Source organism: Lytechinus pictus, chromosome 9 (assembly GCF_037042905.1).
Source record: "Lytechinus pictus isolate F3 Inbred chromosome 9, Lp3.0, whole genome shotgun sequence".
NCBI lineage: Eukaryota > Metazoa > Echinodermata > Echinoidea > Temnopleuroida > Toxopneustidae > Lytechinus > Lytechinus pictus.
In genome coordinates, this window is record NC_087253.1 from 25265475 (window position 1) to 25287557 (window position 22083).

The 22083-nt window shown below is 35.5% G+C and overlaps 2 protein-coding genes across 4 annotated transcripts in view; one reads left to right on the plus strand and one right to left on the minus strand.

Moving 5' to 3' along the window:
- Positions 1 to 2281, plus strand: part of LOC129268636 (harmonin-like) — a 29360-nt gene extending 27079 nt beyond the window's left edge. The window contains exons 14-15 of one of the 3 annotated variants that reach the window (XR_010294693.1): positions 369 to 1733; positions 1786 to 2279. Coding sequence is in view for 2 of the 3 variants with exons in the window: in XM_054906162.2 (XP_054762137.2) it covers positions 369 to 381 (13 nt within the window). In the remaining variant the exon portion in view is untranslated. Of the gene's footprint in view, positions 1 to 368 lie in introns of all 3 variants that reach the window. The other 2 variants (XM_054906162.2, XM_064104984.1) reach the window with 2 other exon arrangements.
- LOC129268534 (A disintegrin and metalloproteinase with thrombospondin motifs 4-like) overlaps positions 89 to 22083 on the minus strand; it is a 33940-nt gene continuing 11945 nt past the window's right edge. Inside the window, exons 12-24 of the mRNA XM_064104983.1 lie at positions 20938 to 21042; positions 20274 to 20425; positions 19672 to 19735; positions 18854 to 18965; positions 17762 to 17916; positions 17175 to 17295; positions 16571 to 16648; positions 15936 to 16090; positions 15319 to 15460; positions 14461 to 14602; positions 13373 to 13566; positions 3428 to 3612; positions 89 to 2525 (exon numbers count right to left, since the gene is read on the minus strand). Of these exons, the coding sequence (XP_063961053.1) occupies positions 2352 to 2525; positions 3428 to 3612; positions 13373 to 13566; positions 14461 to 14602; positions 15319 to 15460; positions 15936 to 16090; positions 16571 to 16648; positions 17175 to 17295; positions 17762 to 17916; positions 18854 to 18965; positions 19672 to 19735; positions 20274 to 20425; positions 20938 to 21042 (1779 nt within the window). The 3' untranslated portion in view covers positions 89 to 2351. The remainder of the gene's footprint in view (positions 2526 to 3427; positions 3613 to 13372; positions 13567 to 14460; positions 14603 to 15318; positions 15461 to 15935; positions 16091 to 16570; positions 16649 to 17174; positions 17296 to 17761; positions 17917 to 18853; positions 18966 to 19671; positions 19736 to 20273; positions 20426 to 20937; positions 21043 to 22083) is intronic.

Genomic DNA, 22083 nt, shown 5'->3' on the forward strand with positions numbered 1-22083 from the left:
ATGCACGCATTTATAGACAAAATGAATTACACAACCGGACAAAATAGGAAGAAAGAATAAGTCGGGAAAGCAAATATGATTTTTTTATTACTTATTTGATGATCATACATCAATGATTATAGAACATCTCATAATATCAAACCATTATTTGTTGAACTCTACCCACAAAATACTCCCCTCCTGTTTTTCACTCTTCTTGATTTTAAAAGGTTTTTTCTTCGAATAGTGTCTAATTACCATTCCCTTAGACTGGATATCAATCTTATAAAGTTGATATTGGGGATTAATCCAAAATTAGATTGACAAAAAGGATATTGTTGTTGCAATCATAAGAAATCACATTTGATTGATATTTTTCATCTCTACAGCACTTTCTTTTAGGATTCTTAAGGCATTCATTGACGCCGACAGTGGGGCAAGAAATAAAAGAAGCAAATCAATGGCGTCGACATACATTGCAAATCTTGAATCTACACCTTTGAAAAGAATTGTGAAGTATTTCAAACATCAGAACCAATAGAATCATAATGCACCATATAACATAAAAATATGTGCATGATTTGATTTGATATCACGTTATTGGAATCATGATTGTATTCATTTTGAATATCAATAAATAACAAGGATTGTTATTTAACGACCCATCATTATTTTTATCAGTTTACTACAACACTCGGGTTTGCAGATACATCTTTTCCTCCATTGTTTAATGTACGCAGTCGGGTACAAAAGTTAAAAAGTTACAATATGACCATGATGGTAACAAAAGTCATTGATGATGTGACAATGACAAATGTATTAGACTGCCGTTTCATGGGATGAAAAATATTGTCACAGATTAAAGGAATAAATTATCGTACAAAGTAATATAACGTACAAAGTAATATAACTTACAATTACGATTAACGCATATATAATGTTTTTCACTTCTCCATTTTTACAACACTCAAAGGTATTTAAATGGGTACATTACCTAGTACGAAGCCTTGCCTAATATCAAATAAAGAATACAATATTTTGTTGTAAAGCATCGTAATTGTTTATCTTTACATCTTTATAGACCATGATATTTTTGTGAATTGTAAACTTGTTATTATGTCATCAGCATTGTGTGTATTGTGCATTGTAGTATTCAAGAAAGTGTATTCAAGAACCGAAGTTGTAGAACAACTTTGAAAAGGTGTACTCATACTTTGTTTTTACATTACGTGATATTATATATTATTTTTAATCATTTGTAATTATCATATTGGACCAAAATCTACGAGGTGCTAAGATTACTTGTCATAGTCATGATAGTGAATATTTTATAATCATCAGTATGCTATAGAAACTTAATTGGTTTTATTTCATTTTTCAACAATAAAGGGGTGTTTAAGTATTCATGTATAACATATAATTACATATAACTACGAAACTGCGCTTCGCGTCTTTTAAATTTTCCTTAATCAAGCCTTCAAAATTTTATTTAATCTTAAAGGATCTAACTCACCTGGTAAAAATGCCTCAGCGCGTCACAGTGTTGTCAAATAATGCAAAAATTAATAACAGTTGTGAAAGTCTTTTTTGTGCCCTAAAGAGTATACCGAAGTGATGACGTCACAATTTTTATTTTGCATTTCAGCGAGTTTTATACCATATTTTGGTAGAGTATGATGAAATACATCGAATACCAAAATTGGGTGGGAATCGGTCTATGGGAGCCTTAGAGATGACCCATGGATACATAATTAGCCCCATTAAAGTTAATGTATTATTGGCCTGGTTCCTAACATTTAGAACCAGGCCAATAATACATTGATTTCAATGGAGCTAATTGATTCATGAGGTCATATCTAAGGCCCCCGTCGACCAAATCCACTAAATTTTGGTTGTGGATGTATTTCATCATACTCTACCAAAATATGGTATCAAAAACGCTGACATACAAAATGGGAAAATTGATGATGTCATAATTCGGTACTCTATTTTATCTCTCGTTTCGAATTACCCTTGATAAATCCTTTGAGAATTATCTAATCTTTAAGAATCAAGCTCACTTAAATTGACAACAAAGCTCTGTGGTATCACAATGCTGTCAAAAATAAATAACATTAATATAAATCAGTTGCTGAAAGTCTTGTTTCGTGTCTTATTTTATCCCTCCTTTTTGAATTATCCTTGATGAAAGTTTCAAGATTTATTTAATCTTTAAAGATCAAACTCATTAAAATTGGCCACAAAAAAAAACCTCGTCGCGTTACAATGCTGTCAAAAGTAAATATCAATAAATCAGTTGCTGAAAGTCTTGGTTATGTTTGTGTCCTATTTCGGTCTTGAAATCATTCTTGGTGAAGTTCAAGAATTAATTTTCAAGGATCAAGCTCACTAAAATTGGCAACAAAACCTCGTCTCGTTACAATGCTGTCACTGTGCAACAAGACAGCGGCTGAGGAATATCTTACCACTATGGAGAAACTAAATTTCCTTGTTCCACAAAGTTTTGAGATTGATGTTGATGATCCGTCTTCCTTCTTCTGAAATACCTGCAGAAAAAAAAGGAAGGTAATTCATGAAGTTTATTTCATTTTGACAGTTTTAATAAACACATCATCAGGGATCTGGGGCCCGTTGCAGAAAGAATTGCGTTTAAACGCAAGTCAACAAATCAATCACAACTCCCAAATGCGCACTGTGGATTGGTTGAAAATCAAGTTGCAATTGATTTTTAGAGTTGCGATTGATTGCAACTCTTTCTGCAACGGGCCCCTGAACATACCCTGCAAAAGGGACAATTTTCTAACCAACGTTAGTATTCAATGGAACATACGAAAAAGTCGGTCAAAAGTTTTGAATTGCGATTATTACTGTTGGTCGGAATTTCGACTAATTAACACCAAACGAAAAAAAATGGTTGAAATTTTGCAAAAAAAGGGGATCAATATACCAACACTGTGACAGATTGTTTAAAATTCGAGCAACATGACCAATTGGTCACAATTTTAATCAAATTATCGTTGATAAAAAAAGTTGTTTTATGAAAATGCAGTAGAAACCTATCGTTACTTGCATGTATACGATCAGGGGAATGTTTACATTTTAAAAGCTCAAGTAAAATCACAAACCCGGGCCTATATATAAATTTGAATTGAATTTATTGGAACATCACTGGCATTCGCCAATATTTTGTGAAAGAAAACAAGTGTAAACACAAAATAATCAGACATGTCTGGGTAATTTGGTTTGTGAAATGGTGTATTTATACTTCAGAATGGGGGGGGGGGAATATATAGGCCTAATCTGATGACCATGCGATCCTTTTTCCCTAATTTTATATTCTATCCTCCTTTTCTTGCTCTTTTTTCGCCTCCGGTAATCTTCCCTGATGCGTTGCCCCGTGTTAGCTAATGTTAGAATGAAATTTCTTCATCTAAAAGATATTTTTTACCTCTACATAATCGAAGATGCATTCAGGAGACGATTCTAATTCAAAGCTTTCGAAGGTCAGATCTATCCAGTAACCCGGATTAACTTGAATCCGGGTCATGCAGTCAACGCTTGTCGGATAGTAACCGGGATGATTGGGTGAAGTGAACGACCCCTCCGATGCTATGATCGTTTCATTGCATGAGGCTGTTTTAGAGTGGAAGTAATGAATAAAATCTATTAATAGACCAGTTCGTAGTTACTTCATGGACAATTTTGGTCAAATGACCTTTCATTTCTTTCATTATGATAGGCAGATTTCAAAGCAAGATATTACGTAAGCATGCCTTACATAGCAGTATGAAGAAATTGAATAGACCAGGTGACTAGAATAGCACACAAATGAACACTCTATGAAGGTATCGTTGCATTTCTCCTTTGAATGCATTTTATAGCAAGTTGTACAATGTACTTGGCAAACAGTGTGAAATACCAGTCGTTCGTGGACGCATTGTGTTTTTTTTTGTGGATATAAATGAAAAACACAATGCAAAAGAATGTATGAATAATCAAGACATCAAAGTTGGTGCTTATCTCATTAAATTTTGAACCACCATGTCACTTTAGTACCAATGACCTTCCTCTGATCATGCGCAGAGTGGAACTACGAACTGGCTTATACTTATAGTCTAGGAGATAGGGGGCTTTATTCAGAATTTTTGGTGGGGAAGGTTTGACAGGCTTATCCGGGGTAAAATTGTGTGCTGATTCCAAAAATGTCAGTCTCATTGACCGTACTCACGACATTTTAGCAATTTTGGCCAAATTTTGACAAAAAATGACCAATTTGACCACTCTTTGGAAAATGGTCCCTTAACAGAATGCTTTTGTAACCACATCCAGTTAAAAGGGTCTATCCTAAGCAAAAATGCACCCAGATTCCAAATAAAGTGGTTTCGTTTTCCAAATCACACTAAAAGTGGTCATTTTGGCCATGTTTTGACCAAAAATGACAATTTTCATGATTTTTTTGTCCGAAATGTGTTACAAACAGTGATCAGAACAAAGATTGGATGTCTTTAGAAATCCACATTTATTTTTAAAATGTGCGCTGGATCATAATATTCAACCTCATATAATTTATTCTGTCAGTTTTGACCTAAGACGGTCATTTTGGGTACTTAAGACATAAACTGACCATTCGCGCAGTTATGCATTATAAATTGTTCAAATAGGCAGGAAACTGAGGTCTTAAGCATGTATTATCTTCTTCCCTTATTAAATGGTAATGCATTCATAGGTCCTTCTTGTGTAGAATTTTATGCTGATTCCAAATATATCAGTCTTAATGACCCTATTCAAAAGCTTATGGTCATTTTGGTCATTTATGTCCCTCAAAATGACCAATAAAACAAGTTAAATTTATCTAAAAATACTTCGAATGTTTCCAGAATCGTTACAAGGGTGTGCTGTGACACCTAACATTGATGTATTAATCCTTAAATTGAACATCTCAAAATTATTTTGACCTCATGTAACTTATTCCATCAGTTTTGACCTATGAAGGTCATTTTGGGTACTTTAGACATAACTGACCATTCGCGCAATTCTGCATAATAAACTGTGCAAATCGACAGGAATTTGAGGTCTTCAGCATGTATCTTCTAAATGGGATTGCCTTTAAAGATCTATCTTGTGTAGAATGTTATGCTGATTCCAAATATATCACTCTTAATGACCCTATTCAAAAGCTTATGGTAATTTTGGTCATTTATGTCCCTCAAAATGACCAATAATACAAGTTAAATTTATCCAAAAATACTTCGAATGTTACCAGAATCGTTACAAGGGTGTGCTGTGACACCAAATATTGGTGTATTAATTTTTTAAACTTAACATCTCAAAAGCTGAGTATTTTGACCTCATGTAACTTATCCCATCAGTTTTGACCAATGAGGGTCATTTTGAGTACTTTGGACATTACTGACCATTCGCGTAGTTTTGCATAATAAACTGTTCAAATAGGCAGGAATTTGATGTCTTCAGTGTGCTTTATTTTCTTCCCTTGTAAGATGGGAATGCATTTAAGGTCTATCTTGTGTAGTATTGTATGGTTATTAAAAATAAATCAGTCTTATTGACCCTATTTAAAATCTTTTGGTAATTTTGGCCTCTTTTTGGCCCCAAAATGACTAATGTCATAATCTATCCAATAATACTTCGAATCATGGGCGGAAATCCCAGGGGGGACAGGGGGGACGTGTCCCCCCTACTCATAATAGTAGGGGGGACACAATATCAAATGTCCCCCCTACTATTTTTGGTCTTTTATGATGGTAAGAAATACATCATTCTAAATCGAAATAAAACATGTATTTTGGGACGAGATGACCTTACTTTGGCGAAGATAACCTTTTCTTTTGCTTGTCAAATTTTCCCGCCCCTTCTCCCCATAGGCGGATCCAGGGGGCCGATAAGCCCGCCCTACCCCCCCCCCCCCCCTCTTGGCGGAGCAAAAAAAGAAAAAAAGGGAAAGAAAGAATGAAAAAAGGAGAGAAAAGAGAGGAGAAAAAGAAGAGGACGACGAGTGCATAAAATAAGATGAGGGGAAGAATTGGACAATAAAAATAATTTTTCTTGCCACTATATAAAATTTTCGCTCGCGCTTCGCGCTCGCATTGCCTTTTAGATGATTTACATATCTTGTTCAATATGGAGTTCGAATATCAAGTTTGGAAGTCAAAATACAAAACATATTTCACCTCGGAAATCGAACTTTCATTATTTTGTGTAATTCACAAATTAGTTTATAAAAAGTGCTCTGTAAAAATGTCAGTTTCATGGTCTGAATGTTAACATTTGCTGCTTGCGCTGCGCGCTCTAAAATTTTGATTTATCAGGTACCTATTATTTTCGTGTATTCCATAAAGTTTTCAAAATATCCCTTTTCAGGTCTGATTGTCAAGACGTATCAGCTAGCGCGCTGCACGTTCGCATTTTGATTGACGAGTTATATAAATGTTTCAATATTGATTATACAACAAACTACTTAAAATCCCCTTTTCATGACAGTTTATCACAAATTTTAGCTCGCGATTTGCGCTCGCATTAATGGTTAAAAATATATTAACTGATGCATCCTATTCATAATCACAAAAGTAAAATGTCCAGTTTTTATGCCATGATATCATCAGATTTCGCGCCCTCATAAGGCATTAATAAATATGATATTAATTTAATAATTAAATCTTCCTTTTGTTTCATCTCGCGCTTAGCAAGAGGAATAGGAAGATAGTCATCATTTTCATATGATGACATGTCGTAAGGATGGCCCGGTCCTATGTCGAAACTCAAAGTAAAAATAATATCAGCTCTTTTTTAAGTGTGATCCATATCCACCTTACAATTTTTCTACAAAGTGCTTGAAATATAAAGCTGAAATTGACTCTTTTTTTCAGATCGGAATATCAAAGTTTCATGATTTTCATGATGAAAGTTGTATTTAGAATGCCTAGATTCTAGGTCTAAATATGAAACACGCTCGCGCGTGTTTATTCAGATACTCAACTTGTTCTCTAATTCAAATCATTATCCAGTTTCAGATCACATTTTCACTTTTTTTTCTGCTCACGCTTTGTGCTCGCATCATTACTGTAGGAAGACCCCATATTACTCATCCTTTTGATGATTTACAAAACATGAACAGAACCATTTTTAGGTCTAAATCTCGAAAAAAAAAATTCTGCTCGCGCTTCGCGCTCGCATCAATCGTTAAATTATATAGCTATCCTGTTCACGATTACAAAAACTGATTAAAATTTTCCATTCTTTCTTTAGAAAGTTCAAAAATTTTCAGCTCGCGCTTCGCGCTGGCATATTTTGATTGTTGAAATATGTAACGCCTTCATGGCTAAGTGCAAGAAGTCCTTAACAGGTACCTTTTCAACAGGTACCAGTTCAAAACGTATATAAAAAATTTCTGCTCGCGCTTTGCGCTCGCTTTTGTTAATACTCATCCTTTTCAGGATTTACAAAACATGAATAGAGCGTCTCTTTCAGTAAATATTATAGGACTAAATCTCGAAATTTTACGCTCGCGCTTCGCGCTCGCATTAATTGTTTAATAATGATATACCTATTCTGCTTGAGTTACCAAAAAGGGCTTAGAATTTCCATTCTTTAGGTGAAAATGTCCAAAAAAAATCAGCTCGCGCTTCGCGCTCGCATAATTTGATTGTTAAATGCTACTTTAACAGGTAGCCTATCTTTTCCATCAATTCATTTCTGCTCGCGCTTTGCGTTCGTAGTAATTATTAAGTTGCATACACATCTTTTTCACTGATAACAAACATTGCCCAGAATCAGTTCAAATTTCAGGAAAAAATACATAAAATTTCCAAAAAGATTAGCCCGCGCTTCGCGCTCGCATCATATAAATAAGGATTATGATATTATATATCAATTTATAAGAATAAAACTAAGAAGTGACTTATTAGGACTACCCCTTCAAAGAAAAAAACAAAAATCATCTTCCGTCGATCGAGCTGCCGATCGGGGAAAATATGGCTGAAACAAATTTCTGCACCCCCCCCCCTATTGGCGAAGGCTGGTTCCGCCCCTGTGTCCCCCCTACCTTTTGGGAGAGATTTCCGCCCCTGCTTCGAATGTTACCAGAATCATTACAAGGGTGTGCTGTGACACATAACACTGGTGTATGAACCCTTGAAATTGAGCATCCCCAAAGTATTTTTACTACCTTGGTCATTTTGTCCACCTTTACCCCTGCCCAATGTGTATGTTAATTCACCCTATAATAGCAAACATGGTGAGGATAGATTCAGGATTGCGTTAATATTAGCATCAGCTATTGTTAAATGGGAAAAGTTTGAAAGCTTTTGGTGAAAATCAATACAATGATTTCATATACTGTAGTCCAGTGTTATGGCCTTACTATTGGACCCTGTGATTGTTTTGACCACTTTTTCCTCAATGACCAGTGACCACTAATGCTTTGATGATAAAAAAATGCTTAAATGTTGGTCAGTGTCATTATCAGCATGAACTACCAATAATCGGTGAAGATTGTTGATAAATGTGATGAAATCCTTTACATCGAGTATACATAAGATTGTTTGACCATGCGCTGTGGTCATTTTCATGATTTTAGCCACCTTGACCACAATGTAGCTTTAAATGGAAACTTCACATATATGGGGCAGCAAATTCAGGAATGAGACAATTTCAAGGATTCATACACCAGTGTTATGTGTCACAGCACACCCTTGTAATGATTCTGGTAACATTCGAAGTATTATTGGATAGATTATGACATTAGTCATTTTGGGGCCAAAAAGAGGCCAAAATTACCAAAAGATTTTGAATAGGGTCAATAAGACTGATTTATTTTTAATAACCATACACTTCTACACAAGATAGACCTAAAATGCATTTCCATCTTATAAGGGAAGAAAATAATACACACTGAAGACATCAAATTCCTGCCTATTTGAAGAGTTTATCATGAAAAACTACGCGAATGGTCAGTAATGTCTAAAGTTCTCAAAATGACCCTCACAGGTCAAAACTGATGTGATAAGTTACATGAGGTCAAAATACTCAGCTTTTGAGATGGTCAGTTTAAAGAATTAATACACCAATATTTGGTGTCACAGCACACCCTTGTAACGATTCTGGTAACATTCGAAGTATTTTTGGATAAATTTAACTTGTATTATTGGTCATTTTGAGGGACATAAATGACCAAAATGACCATAAGCTTTTGAATAGGGTCATTAAGAGTGATATATTTGGAATCAGCATAACATTCTACACAAGATAGACCTTTAAAGGCAATCCCATTTAGAAGATATACGCTGAAGACCTCAAATTCCTGTCGATTTGCACAGTTTATTATGCAAAATTGCGCGAATGGTCAGTTATGTCTAAAGTACCCAAAATGACCTTCATAGGTCAAAACTGATGGAATAAGTTACATGAGGTCAAAATAATTTTGAGATGTTCAGTTTAAAAAATTAATACACCAATATTTGGTGTCACAGCACACCCTTGTAACGATTCTGGTAACATTCGAAGTATTTTTGGATAAATTAAACTTATGTTATTGGTCATTTTGAGGGTCATAAGCGGCCAAAATGACCATAAGCTGTTAAATATGGTCATTTACAGTGATGCATTTGGAATTAGCATAAAATTCTACACAAAATGGACCTTTGAATGCATTCCCATTTTATAAGGGAAAAAGATAAAACACGCTGGAGACCTGAAGTTCTTACGTATTTGCACAGTACATGAATGTAAAACTGCGCGACTGGTCAGTTATGTCTCAAGTGCCCAAAATGGCCCTCATAGGTCAAAACTGATGGAATAAGTTACATGAGGTCAAAATACTCTCATGATGTTCAATTCAAAGATATAATAAACCAATGCTTGGTGTCACAGCACACCCTTGTAACGATTCTGGTAACATTCGACATATATTTTGATAAATTGAACTGATGTTATTGGTCATTTCGAGGGCCATAAGCGGCCAAAATGACCATAATCTTTTGAATAGGGTCATTAAGAGTGATATATTTGGATTCATCATAAAATTATACACAGGATAGACCTTTAAATGCAATCCCATTTAGAAGATACATGCTGAAGACCTCAAATTCCTGTCGATTTGCAGTTTATTATGCAGAATTGCGCGAATGGTCAGTTATGTCTAAAGTACCCAAAATGACCTTCATAGGTCAAAACTGATGGAATAAGTTACATGAGGTCAAAATAATTTTGAGATGTTCAATTTAAGGATTAATAGATCAATGTTAGGTGTCACAGCACACCCTTAAAGATCCAGACCGGACCCGAAAATGAAATTGATAAATTATATACCAATCGAAAGCTTATAAGCTACTAAATACACCAAGGTATGCTTTATGCATTTTCACCGCTTCCCAGCTGAGTATTTTGCTTAAGAATATTCCAATTATCGGGTTTCGAACCCCGCTTAGAAAATAGGCTTTATTGTGCTTTTCACCTGCCTCGAGACCGTGACATCACGTTGTGTAAGAAGCGTCGTGATTCCATAGGTTTGTACACAGAAAAACTGGGTGATTTTTTTGCTTTCCAGATAACGCATTTCATTCTCTTCACTTCTATCACAGAGGGATATCACATATATTTTTACCCACAAGCTTGAATTTATGAAATCTGCAGTTTTGAACTAGTTTTTGCCATATTTTATTTCCTGCTTATTTGGTGCAGATTTCAATTCTATCTGCATTTAGATTATGTATAACAACTTTTCCTGACATAGCAATTTAGGCCCAATAAGAGCCAAACAAAGAAATCACAAAAAAGGTAGTGAATAGTTGTAGGTTTACAAAAATTTGAACAGTGAATAATTTTGAGTGCCATTTTCATCTGAAAACGAAAAAAAAAATGGATTCATAACATGGAAATGGAAGAAAATACCCAATGCTTTTGTACACAAACCTATGGAATCACAACCCTCCTGACACAACGTGACGTCATCATTTCCAGGCGACGTGGGGGTGCTCAATCGAAGCGTACTTTGGAGGAGCAGTTTCTTTGATTTTTATTTAATATTTTTAACTATTGGAATGAGATATATGTAATATTTTTGGTATATTCGTATTGTATGAATCATTACCTTTATTTTGATATATGATTGTTTTTACACCGGTCATTCCTGTCGATTTGCACAGTTTATTATGCAGAATTGCGCGAATGGTCAGTTATGTCTAAAGTACCCAAAATGACCTTCATAGGTCAAAACTGATGGAATAAGTTACATGAGGTCAAAATAATTTTGAGATGTTCAATTTAAGGATTAATACATCAATGTTAGGTGTCACAGCACACCCTTGTAACGATTCTGGAAACATTCGAAGTATTTTTGGATAAATTTAACTTGTATTATTGGTCATTTTGAGGGACATAAATGACCAAAATGACCATAAGCTTTTGAATAGGGTCATTAAGACTGATATATTTGGAATCAGCATAAAATTCTACACAAGAAGGACATTTGAATGCATTACCATTTAATAAGGGAAGAAGATAATACATGCTTAAGACCTCAGTTTCCTGCCTATTTGAACAATTTATAATGCATAACTGCGCGAATGGTCAGTTTATGTCTTAAGTACCCAAAATGACCGTCATAGGTCAAAACTGACAGAATAAATTATATGAGGTTGAATATTATGATCCAGCGCACATTTTAAAAATAAATGTGGATTTCCAAAGACATCCAATCTTTGTTCTGATCAATGTTTGTAACACATTTCGGACAAAAAAAATCATGAAAATTGTCATTTTTGGTCAAAACATGGCCAAAATGACCACTTCTAGTGTGATTTGGAAAATGAAACCACTTTATTTGGAATCTGGGTGCATTTTTGCTTAGGATAGACCCTTTTAACTGGATGTGGTTACAAAAGCATTCTGTTAAGGGACCATTTTCCGACTGGGAGTGGTCTAATTGGTCATTTTTTGTCAAAATTTGGCCCAAATGGCTAAAATGTCGTGAGTACGGTCAATGAGACTGACATTTTTGGAATCAGCACACAATTTTACCCCGGATAAGCCTGTCAAACCTTCCCCACCAAAAATTCTGAATAAAGCCCTCTATCTCCTAGACTATTAATTCAACCCCTACTCTTTTCAGTAAACGTACACAATATACTCTTTGAATGCAAAAGAGCTAAATCTAGTCCCTAATTACTCTCCTCTTTGAGTGATACCAATCCCATGGGAGTGAACTGTACATCCTTTTAAGAGTGCATTATGACTCCTTTTAGAGTGAACTGCATGTGCCTCTTCTTGCATCACTCCAAAAGGAGTCATAATCATTTAGGATGTGCAGTTCACTCCAAATGGATTGGTCCCTAATATCACTCCAAAAGGAGTGTGATTAAAGACGAGATTAGCTATTCTGCATTCAGAGAGTAAAAACATTATATAAAATATTATACAACGCTGTTTAATATACGAACCTTACAGTGTTTTTAAACGCTTTAACCAACCATACTTGATTTATAGAGAATTCAATATTTACAATGAAACTTTGTTGTTTAAGATTTTAAATAATTGATTATAACTGGTTTAGACAACTACTGTAAGGTGTATATAGTAAAGAGTGTTGTATAAAAAAAATAAAGAGCGTTTAAATGTGAATATGCAAAACGTAGAAATTACCATCAAATTGTGATTTAATCCTCCATCTTTCAAAATCGTTCTGTGGCTCCGCCAGCTTTAAGTTTAATTGATTGTGTGGAGCGTTGTGGCCCAGCGGGTCATGGGTTCGAATCCCAGCCATTGCGTAATTTCCCTCGGCAGGAAATTTATCCACATTGTGCTGCACTCGACCCAGGTGAGGTGAATGGGTACCCGGTAGGATTTTTCCTTGAACGCTTTAGCGCCTATTAATATGGCGGCTTAGCTACAGCCGGGGCAATAATAATAATGATACGAAGTATCACAGCGCAGTTGAGTATTATGCACATAGTTACTGCGCTATATAAATGGACATATAATTATTATTATCTTCTCGTGCTATTTAAATGGACATATAATTATTTCTATCTTCTCGATGTTACATAAATGGACATTTAATTATTATTATCTTCTCGCGCTATATAAATGGACATATAATTATTATTATCTTCTCGATGTTAATTTTTCTTGGTACATATTGTTTTTACACTCACGCCTGTGTGTAACTGGTGATTATAACAATATGGATGTGTTAATAACGACCGAACAGTCAGTTGATATAACATTGAAATCCTAAGTATAAATCGATCTATGCATGGTATCTAGCATGTCTAAAAAGAATGGATTTTCCAACAATCTCATACTATTAACAGTCCTATTTCTCATGAAAACAAAATCCAGAAATATTTCAATATATTTTTGGCATTAAGTACCTCCTCACCTTTTCCTTCGTCAGTGCAAACTGGTGCATTACACGGTTCTTCAAGTATCGGCTTATCCTCTCTATCACACGTTGCATACGGTAGGACCTCGGTCAATCCAGGCGTGTTCTCCCGGACACAGTGGGCCTGACGGACCCTTACTCCCGTGACACCGCAAGACACTGAACAGTCGCCCCACTCTCCCACCTCCAATCTACATCCAGAAAATAATGATGATGATAATAATGATAAGAAGAAGAATATATAATTATATATAATAACAATATATACTACTACGACTACTTCTACTACTACTACTACTACTACTACTACTACTACTACTACTACTACTACTACTACTACTATACTACTACTACTGCTGCTGCTGCTGCTACGACTACTTCTACTGCTGCTACTACTACTACTACTACTACTACTACTACTACTACTACTACTACTACTACTACTGCTACTACTACTTATACTACTACTACTTAGAAAAAAATAATAATGATATAATTATAATAATTTTAATAATAATAATAATGATAAAAACAATACTACTACTACTTCAATTCAATTCAATTCAACTTTATTTCAATCATAAAATCATAAAATATATACAAAGTAACATTCAACAATCGAGAATTAATGTAATGAGAATGAAATTAGAGACTAATATGAAAGTTAAAAAAACTTGAAAGTCATAGTCCCCCAACTACCACTACTACTTCTACTACTACTACTAGTAATGATGATAATAACAATAATAATAATGATAATAATAATAATGAAAAAGACAACAGTTTCGAGACTTCACGGACAGATCTAGGATTCCAATAAAGGACGGAGAACACAAATCTATGAAAAATATTGAGATTTGTTTTTTAAGACATAATTTGTGACTCAAATAATGCCATTTACATAAGGTTTTTTTACATTCTAAATAAAATATTGAACTCCGTGTACCATGACTACAGAAAAAAAACGTCATTTTTTTTCCAAAACAGTGAGACGAATGGTGAGTGGGCACTTTTAAGAAGTTTAGATAATATTGACTGAGGAAAATAAAGCAAAACAAAAGAAACATAATTACAGAACACTTCACCTATGCGGGCAGTCGAACTCGTTGCACGGCTCTGGTATTAGATCAGGTTTCTTGAGATGCAAGCAATGGTAAGGTTCGACAGATCTATCAATTATTCCATGTGATTCTAGTTGCTTGCAAATTACTTCAGGTGTGTGTATTCCTGTGACATAATGGATAACGGTTTTCAGTAGGGTTTGACGCCGCAAACTAAACTCCAGGCATGACTTTGGATATCCCTAAGAATCAATCATTTCGCAATCAATGTACAACCACCATACCAGCACCCTATCTTCATCATGAATTTAAAACCACAAGATAGCCAGTAAGCTTACCTCCATGACCATCATCAATCATCATCATCATCACCATCATCATTATCATCACTACTAATATCATCATCATCATCATTATCATCATTATCATCATCATCATCATCATCATCATCATCATCATTATCATCATCACCATCATCATCATCATCACCATCACCATCATTGTCATCAACATGATCATCATCATCATCACCACCATCATCATTATTATCATCATCATCTTCATCATCTTCATCATCATCATCATCATCATCATCATCTTCATCATTAAAACAGTATCACTACCAACCGAACCAACGTGATAACCGTCATCATCACCACTACCAGCACCACCATCATCATCATCATCATCAACACCAGCATAATCATCATCACCATCACCAGCATCATTCATATCCATCACCACAATCACCATTATCATCATCACCACCATCATCATCATCATCATCACCATCATCATCATCATCATTATCATCATCACCACCACCACCACCGCCGCCCTCAGAACCAGTATAATAAAAAAAAATACAAATACAAATCTTACCGAAGCCACATGTCTTGCTGCATGGTGTATTAACGACACTCCACCGATATACTGGATTATCTTTGATCGGTTTGAATAAAACCCATCTCACCTCCGAACTTTTATCATCATCTTCTACCACATCGCCTGAAAATGGCGAAACCTGTATTTTTATTTGTACAATAGAATGAAGCATTACTAGGGTATATCCATCGGGCATTTTCATTGTACTTATGCATATTATATCTGCTTACTTTGCAGTATCGAAAGACAACAATCATCTATCAAGCACAGATTATGTTCACTTTGTTTTAGGGTGATTTATGTTTTATCGTATTTTTTGTAATGAGAGCGTTGTATAGGTATCCACGTATGCCGAATATTGACGCCTTTCGTGAGGAATTTTGTATTTCTTTTTTATGTTTCTTTCGTTTGTCAAACTTTCTCAAATTTTTACAAGGAATCCACAAATATGCAGTCAGTCAAGGTCTCACTCTCGAGTTTGCATGATTTTTCATGAAGTTAATTAGTAAAATACAATGGAAGGAGATTATAAATCGAATGAAAGATAGAAAAGATGGTAAACATGATCACATACGATTATGATAGGTAAATGTTTATGATCATAGCATACTCACTTGTATAGTCAATTTTGAGCGTATAGGTCCTCTGATTTGGATGCTTTCCACCTCTCGGCCAACGTATGAAATGACGTCATCCCTCATCGAGTATGCGCGGGACTTTCCCCTTTCTCCCTCACCGCCAAACACGTATTGGCCATGTGATATCAAGGCTTTAAGAAAAATTAAACAAACTCATCAGATTTTTTCATTTAATCTTCCCTTTTATTTTTAAAGATGAAGATAAGATTTGGCCATAAGATTGTTTTGTGGAATAAAACTATTTGCAATCTGGGGATGATGAAAATGTACCTCAGAATGCCGACACGGCATTTGTTCATGTGACAATTGCTCCGGGCTTAATTTCGTCTTAGATGTAGGGTTATTGTTAGGGTTGCAATAGGGTTTTATGTTAGGTTCAGGGTAGGGTAAAGTGTTACACCCGGGTTCAAGTTGGTCATTCGATTGGTGTGTTGAATTTAGAGCAGAGCAAATGTCGCCGGAGCAAATGTCATGGAACCGAAAATGCACCTTAAGAATTGGTTTATGCTTAGGCTTTTTTAATCACGGAATGAAGCTGTGGGTCATACGAACTGCACAAAAAGATGCACATGGTGAAATAGTATTAAAAAAAATATATCAGAATATCTTACCAAAATGACAGCCCCCACACAAGAGAGTAATATTGATGAAATTCGAACCAATCGGGACCTCTAAAACAGTTGTATAATCTGAAAGAAAAGAGAGAATAAAAGCTCTTCGATTTGAATTAACAGCAATTGAAATTTTAAAATTGAATGTCTAATCTCTACCCTCAAGGACAACTTAATCGCCCGGAGAGGTTTTCGGCTGTCCGCCTATAGCTGCCCTAAAATAGATTTTGTTGAAACTGAATGCTATAACTCTCATCTTAAAAGGGTGTGAATTTAAGTCAGGAGTCAATTTCTTGAGCAAGTTGATCATACTTTTTTTTAAAACTTGAACGACGTATGTTATTTTGTTTGTACATCAGCGCATATCTACAGTACTCTTATGTGAGCAGAGGGATGACCGATATGAAAAGTTTATTATTTTCTCCTTATTGAATAGTTATAAAACTAGATATAATATCTTATTGGTATTCTTTCTTTTATTCCATTATCAAAGAGCAGCCGACCTTGCCCACTACAGCGCGAACTTTGTTACACATGAATAGCTACTTGGAAAATTCAAATTTTCTGTATATAGCCTGAGGAATAATTACTATGGAATGATTACCGTTAGAGAGTAGAATATGTGTGGTTCCAGTTTGTAACTCGCATGTTGAGTTATCTCCATCACAAATGCCACAAGAATCAAACCGTCGATTCGAATCTTTCACCAGGTCACATCCAAAATACTGCAATGAGAAAATATGAAATAGAAGCATCGTGTCATCGTTGACATCGTCATCATATCTATCACAACCATCATCACAACCATTGTCATCATGATTCATGATCGTCATCAAGATCATCAGCATCGTCATTGTTGATTTCATCAGAATCATCACCACCAACATCATCATCGTCATCATTATCATGATTGTTATGATCTCCTGATCATCGTTATCTTCATCATAACCACAATCACAAGAGTCATCATCTTAATCGTCAACATCATCACTATCATAATATGAGTACATGGATGATGATGGTGATGATGATGATGATGATGATGAAGATGATGATAATGATGATCATGATGATGAAGATAATGATGATGATAATGATAATGGTGGTGATGATGATGATCATGATGACGAAAGGAACGACCACATGCTTTCTTACGTTGAATAAAGAACAAAATAAAAAAAAACTGCCCACCTCGCATTCTCCATCAACACACAATGCTGTGTATTCTCCTATAATAGGATTAACCACATCACATCGAGTACCATCTATGAAGCGACCAAACTTGACTACTTTCTTGAGATCATAAGACACACAGCTATGCTTGCAGAAATCATCATCAGATATTCCTGCATACCAAGAAATAAATAAATAATAATAAAAATAATAATAAAAATTCATTTCAACTATTTTCCCAGCGGGCCCACATGGCATATCATTATCATCCTCCCTCCAAGCGCCTGACAAGAAGGCCGAAGTACTTTGACCGTTTGATATGACTCGCCCAGTGATCGAACCCATGAGATCCCGTTCATCGAAAAGACAAAATAGATAAATAATATCCCAGGTGGCATTAGTAAACAGACTAAATGATACATTGATTGCATTTTGATAAAAATGCCCCCCCCCCTCAAGCAAGAATATAATCAATGCTTGCACACCAACGAAACCGACTCAAAACCGATCGATGCTATGTAATAGCTTTGATCGGTCTGGAGTCGGTTTCGTTGGTGTGACTGTAACCGAAACCGATTCCAAACTGACCGATGGAATGCCATTGGAAATAACGTAATAGATGCGGTCGGACTGGATTGGACTGGCAAGTTGGTCTGTAGCATAGAGGCCACCGCACACCTTACGACTGTTCGCGACCCGATTTTGGAACAGATCGCATTTTGCTAATTTTCTGAAAATGTGAATGGAACTTATCATTTTATTTGAGGTTTAAATTAATTGAAAGAATACTAATATAACCATTTTGAAAGCTTGTAAGCCTTTATTTTGGAGTAAAGGCCAAATTAGTTTCAAATCGTAGCCAATCGTACGACTGCTATGACGTCATAACGACTAGATATCAAATTCGCTTTTATTTTAAGAAGGATGATAGCATAGTCACAGATTTGAACATAGGTACCGTACGATGATTTAGAACATTACACAGTAAGATATTCCAAGGCTCAATGTTAGCATCAAATTCTACTACATTTTATTCTGAAATCGGGTCGTAGACCAATCGTAAGGTGTGCGGTCGCCTTTAAGGCATCAGTAACAAATCTGTTAACTCACGACTTCTATCCGTATAAGGCACCCATGATGTGAGTTGATCCTTGTAAGGAATTCGGTTCCTTGATTCACACTGTTCTTCTGAAAACCGGTACTGGGAGGATCCGGGACAGTCCTTAGTACAAAGTTATAGTATAATGGATTCTAAATATTTACTGCATTTTTTATGTTTTACCATTCAATATTTGAAATATCTCGCACTGTAAAATCTTTGATTTGCAATTACAGATGAATCTGAAATTATATCATCCGGGGGGGGGGGGGGGCGTCTGATATGAACTCCGTCTTATCGGTTATCCGACAAATTTGGTATCATATGACGGTTACCATGGTACCAGTCAGACACCGGTGCTAGTCTGCTATCACAATAAAGGAAAGTTCTCAGATCTGCCATGTCAGAAAACAAAAAAATTATGATGAAACTCTCACCATAACACTCTTCTTGATTAGAAAAAGGGTTTATCCAACTCTGGATTTATCCGAAATACATTTTTTTAGACTGTCACTCTCAAGTTTTCACAAAATGAGATTATAGATTCCAAATTACTGATGTAATTGTCAATATACAAGCTTCTGTTACTAGAATAAGGCCATGTGATTGGATGAGAGTATACACTTGTCACCAGAATTAGAATATGTTACCGAAAAAAGAAAGCTTTATAAAAGCAGCGCATAAGCTATCTTCATAAGATATGAACTTGTTTTGAGAGAAAAAAGGTAAACAGTAACGAAGAACGTAGAGGGCGTACATGAAAACGAATACCCTGGACAAAAACATGAATATCTACGAGGAAACTGAATGAAGAAAGTGGGAAACTTACAAACACATTGCATGCTTCTATCTCAATGTCTTCACCTAGGCAGTTGGACCCACCAAAAGATGGGCTGGGGGATTTAGAGACAGGGGAAAAAAGCAACAATTCGAATTTATAATTGATGATGATTAAGCTTTGATTTAATCACTTTTAAGCTTAACATAAGATTATTTTAAGGGGGAGTCTGGGGTTTCAAGCGGTTGCTCGTGTAAAGTATTATGAAAGGCCTGTACTTTATAAGGTATTTCATATGTAAATCTGGTTTTGTGGTGTATTCATTTTGAACCCTGAATATAACTGAATCTCAAGTTTTCTATAAAACAGAGCTACTTCCAAAATATGAAGAAAAATGTAAATAAAAACTTCAAAAGAAAGATAATCTAAGTTTAACAAGTCAGATTAACATCCAACACAATGCCATCTGAAATTTACTATTCCAGGGGAGGGGGGGAACCTGAAAATAATTAGTATTTCTGGCAAAATAAATTCTAAAATGATTCTCAAATGAAGGCCTACTTTCCAATACCATTTATATATGAGAGAAGAGAATGGATAAAAACGAACAAAATGACAGAGAAAGGTTGGGCCCTATACATAAATCATCTCACGTGGGACTATTGCAGTGTCGACGTTTCCTTCGGATCCCTCCGCCACAGGTTCGGGAACAATCGGAGAACATCGGCTCCCATTCGGACCACTGTCCGTGGATTGGTTCAGGACCATCGGCTCCGTAAGAAACACACTCCCCTCCAATGCACCACTGGGGATGTCCAAAATAAGTTTGCGTAAAATGTCCAATTGATTAAGATATTGTTAAATTGTTACTTTCTTTTATGGTTTGCTTCGGTATTATTACTTTAATATTAGAGATGAGAGACTATAAAAATACTTAGTCTCTTTTTCATAAACAATGGACATGCCAGACATGATCACAACAACTGAAAATAAGTATAGTAATATTAGAAATGAGATACACGGCAAAAGTGATGATAATAACAATAAGCATAATTATGATCATAATGTTGATAATAATATCAATAATAATAGGCCAAATAATGATAAAAAATAGATGAATATTTATGATAATGATTAGTAATAAAAATGTTACGAAAAATATATTTTGTGAGAACAATAAGATCGTAATGATATAAAAATAATGGATATAAAGTAAAGGACAAAGGTAAGACTAAAAATTACAATAAAGACATGAATAAGCGTGTCGAAGAAGATGATGATGATTAATGATAGTATTAGTTCCAAGCAGTATAATACCATTCCTTCATCGCATTCCGTGCCGTCAGCCGGAGGAGATCGATTGGTGCTACATATTTGCTTTTCACTATTCATTCTAAGACACCATAGCTTTTCACAGTCACTCTGCAAAGATGAATAATTAAAAAAAACCCCATTGCGTTAAAGCCTAATTGGGGGCCTAAATGGGGGCGTCGTAGTTTAGTGGTTATGACTCTCGTCTTTGAATCTGAGGGACGTGGGTTCGATTCCCAGCCATGGCGTGTTTTCCTTCAGCAAGAAATTTACTCACTTTGTGCTGCACTCAACCCAGGTGGCGTGAATGGGTACCCGGCAGGAAAAAATTCCTCGAATGCTTGAGCACCTAGGTAGCCGAGCTAAAACCGGGGAAAAATAATAGCAGGGCCCACATGGAGAACAGTTTTCGGAACCGAAGAGGCTACCTTGGGTAAATATACCATAATTATTATTATTATTGTTATTATTATTAATATTACCATTATTATTAATATTATTATCATTATTATTATTATTATTTACATTTTTCAACTCATTAACATACACTAGTATATACCCAGTCTATACAAAGAATGACTTGAATGGATTTCTAATCGCATTCACTGCAAAAACATCCATGGGGGTGTTTGCCGGTGTTAACACTAAAGTTAGTTTACACCAATGTATAATTTATAGCGTTCGTTAAACATCCATTTTACACTCTGTGGTGCTATGTTCAGCAAAATAATAATAGGGTGTTACAGTGGCATACCTAGGATTTTTCCAAAGGGGGGGCAAATTCGTCCGCCAAAAAATTTGACAAGCAAAAAAAAAAGGTCTTCAACCACAAGTAAAGGACATTTCGCAACAGAAAAAAAATTGACAAGCAAAAAAAAAAAAGGTCTTCAAGTTCAAAGAAAGGGGCCACTTGTGGCTCGTCAGGGATCAGTTTTGACTTGTCAGGGGGAGCAGGGTTACGTCCTTTGCATGAGTTGGGACTCGTCAGGGGGCAGTCTGCCCCCCCCCTTAGGTACGCTAGTGGGGTGTTTTTATCACCTCAGGGTGTAGCCCTCTATAGGGACATCAACTGGTGTCTCTAAGTTTTAACACGCAACTTTTTACAGCGAATTATTCTAGCCACCTGGTCTATTCAATTTCATCCTGCTATGT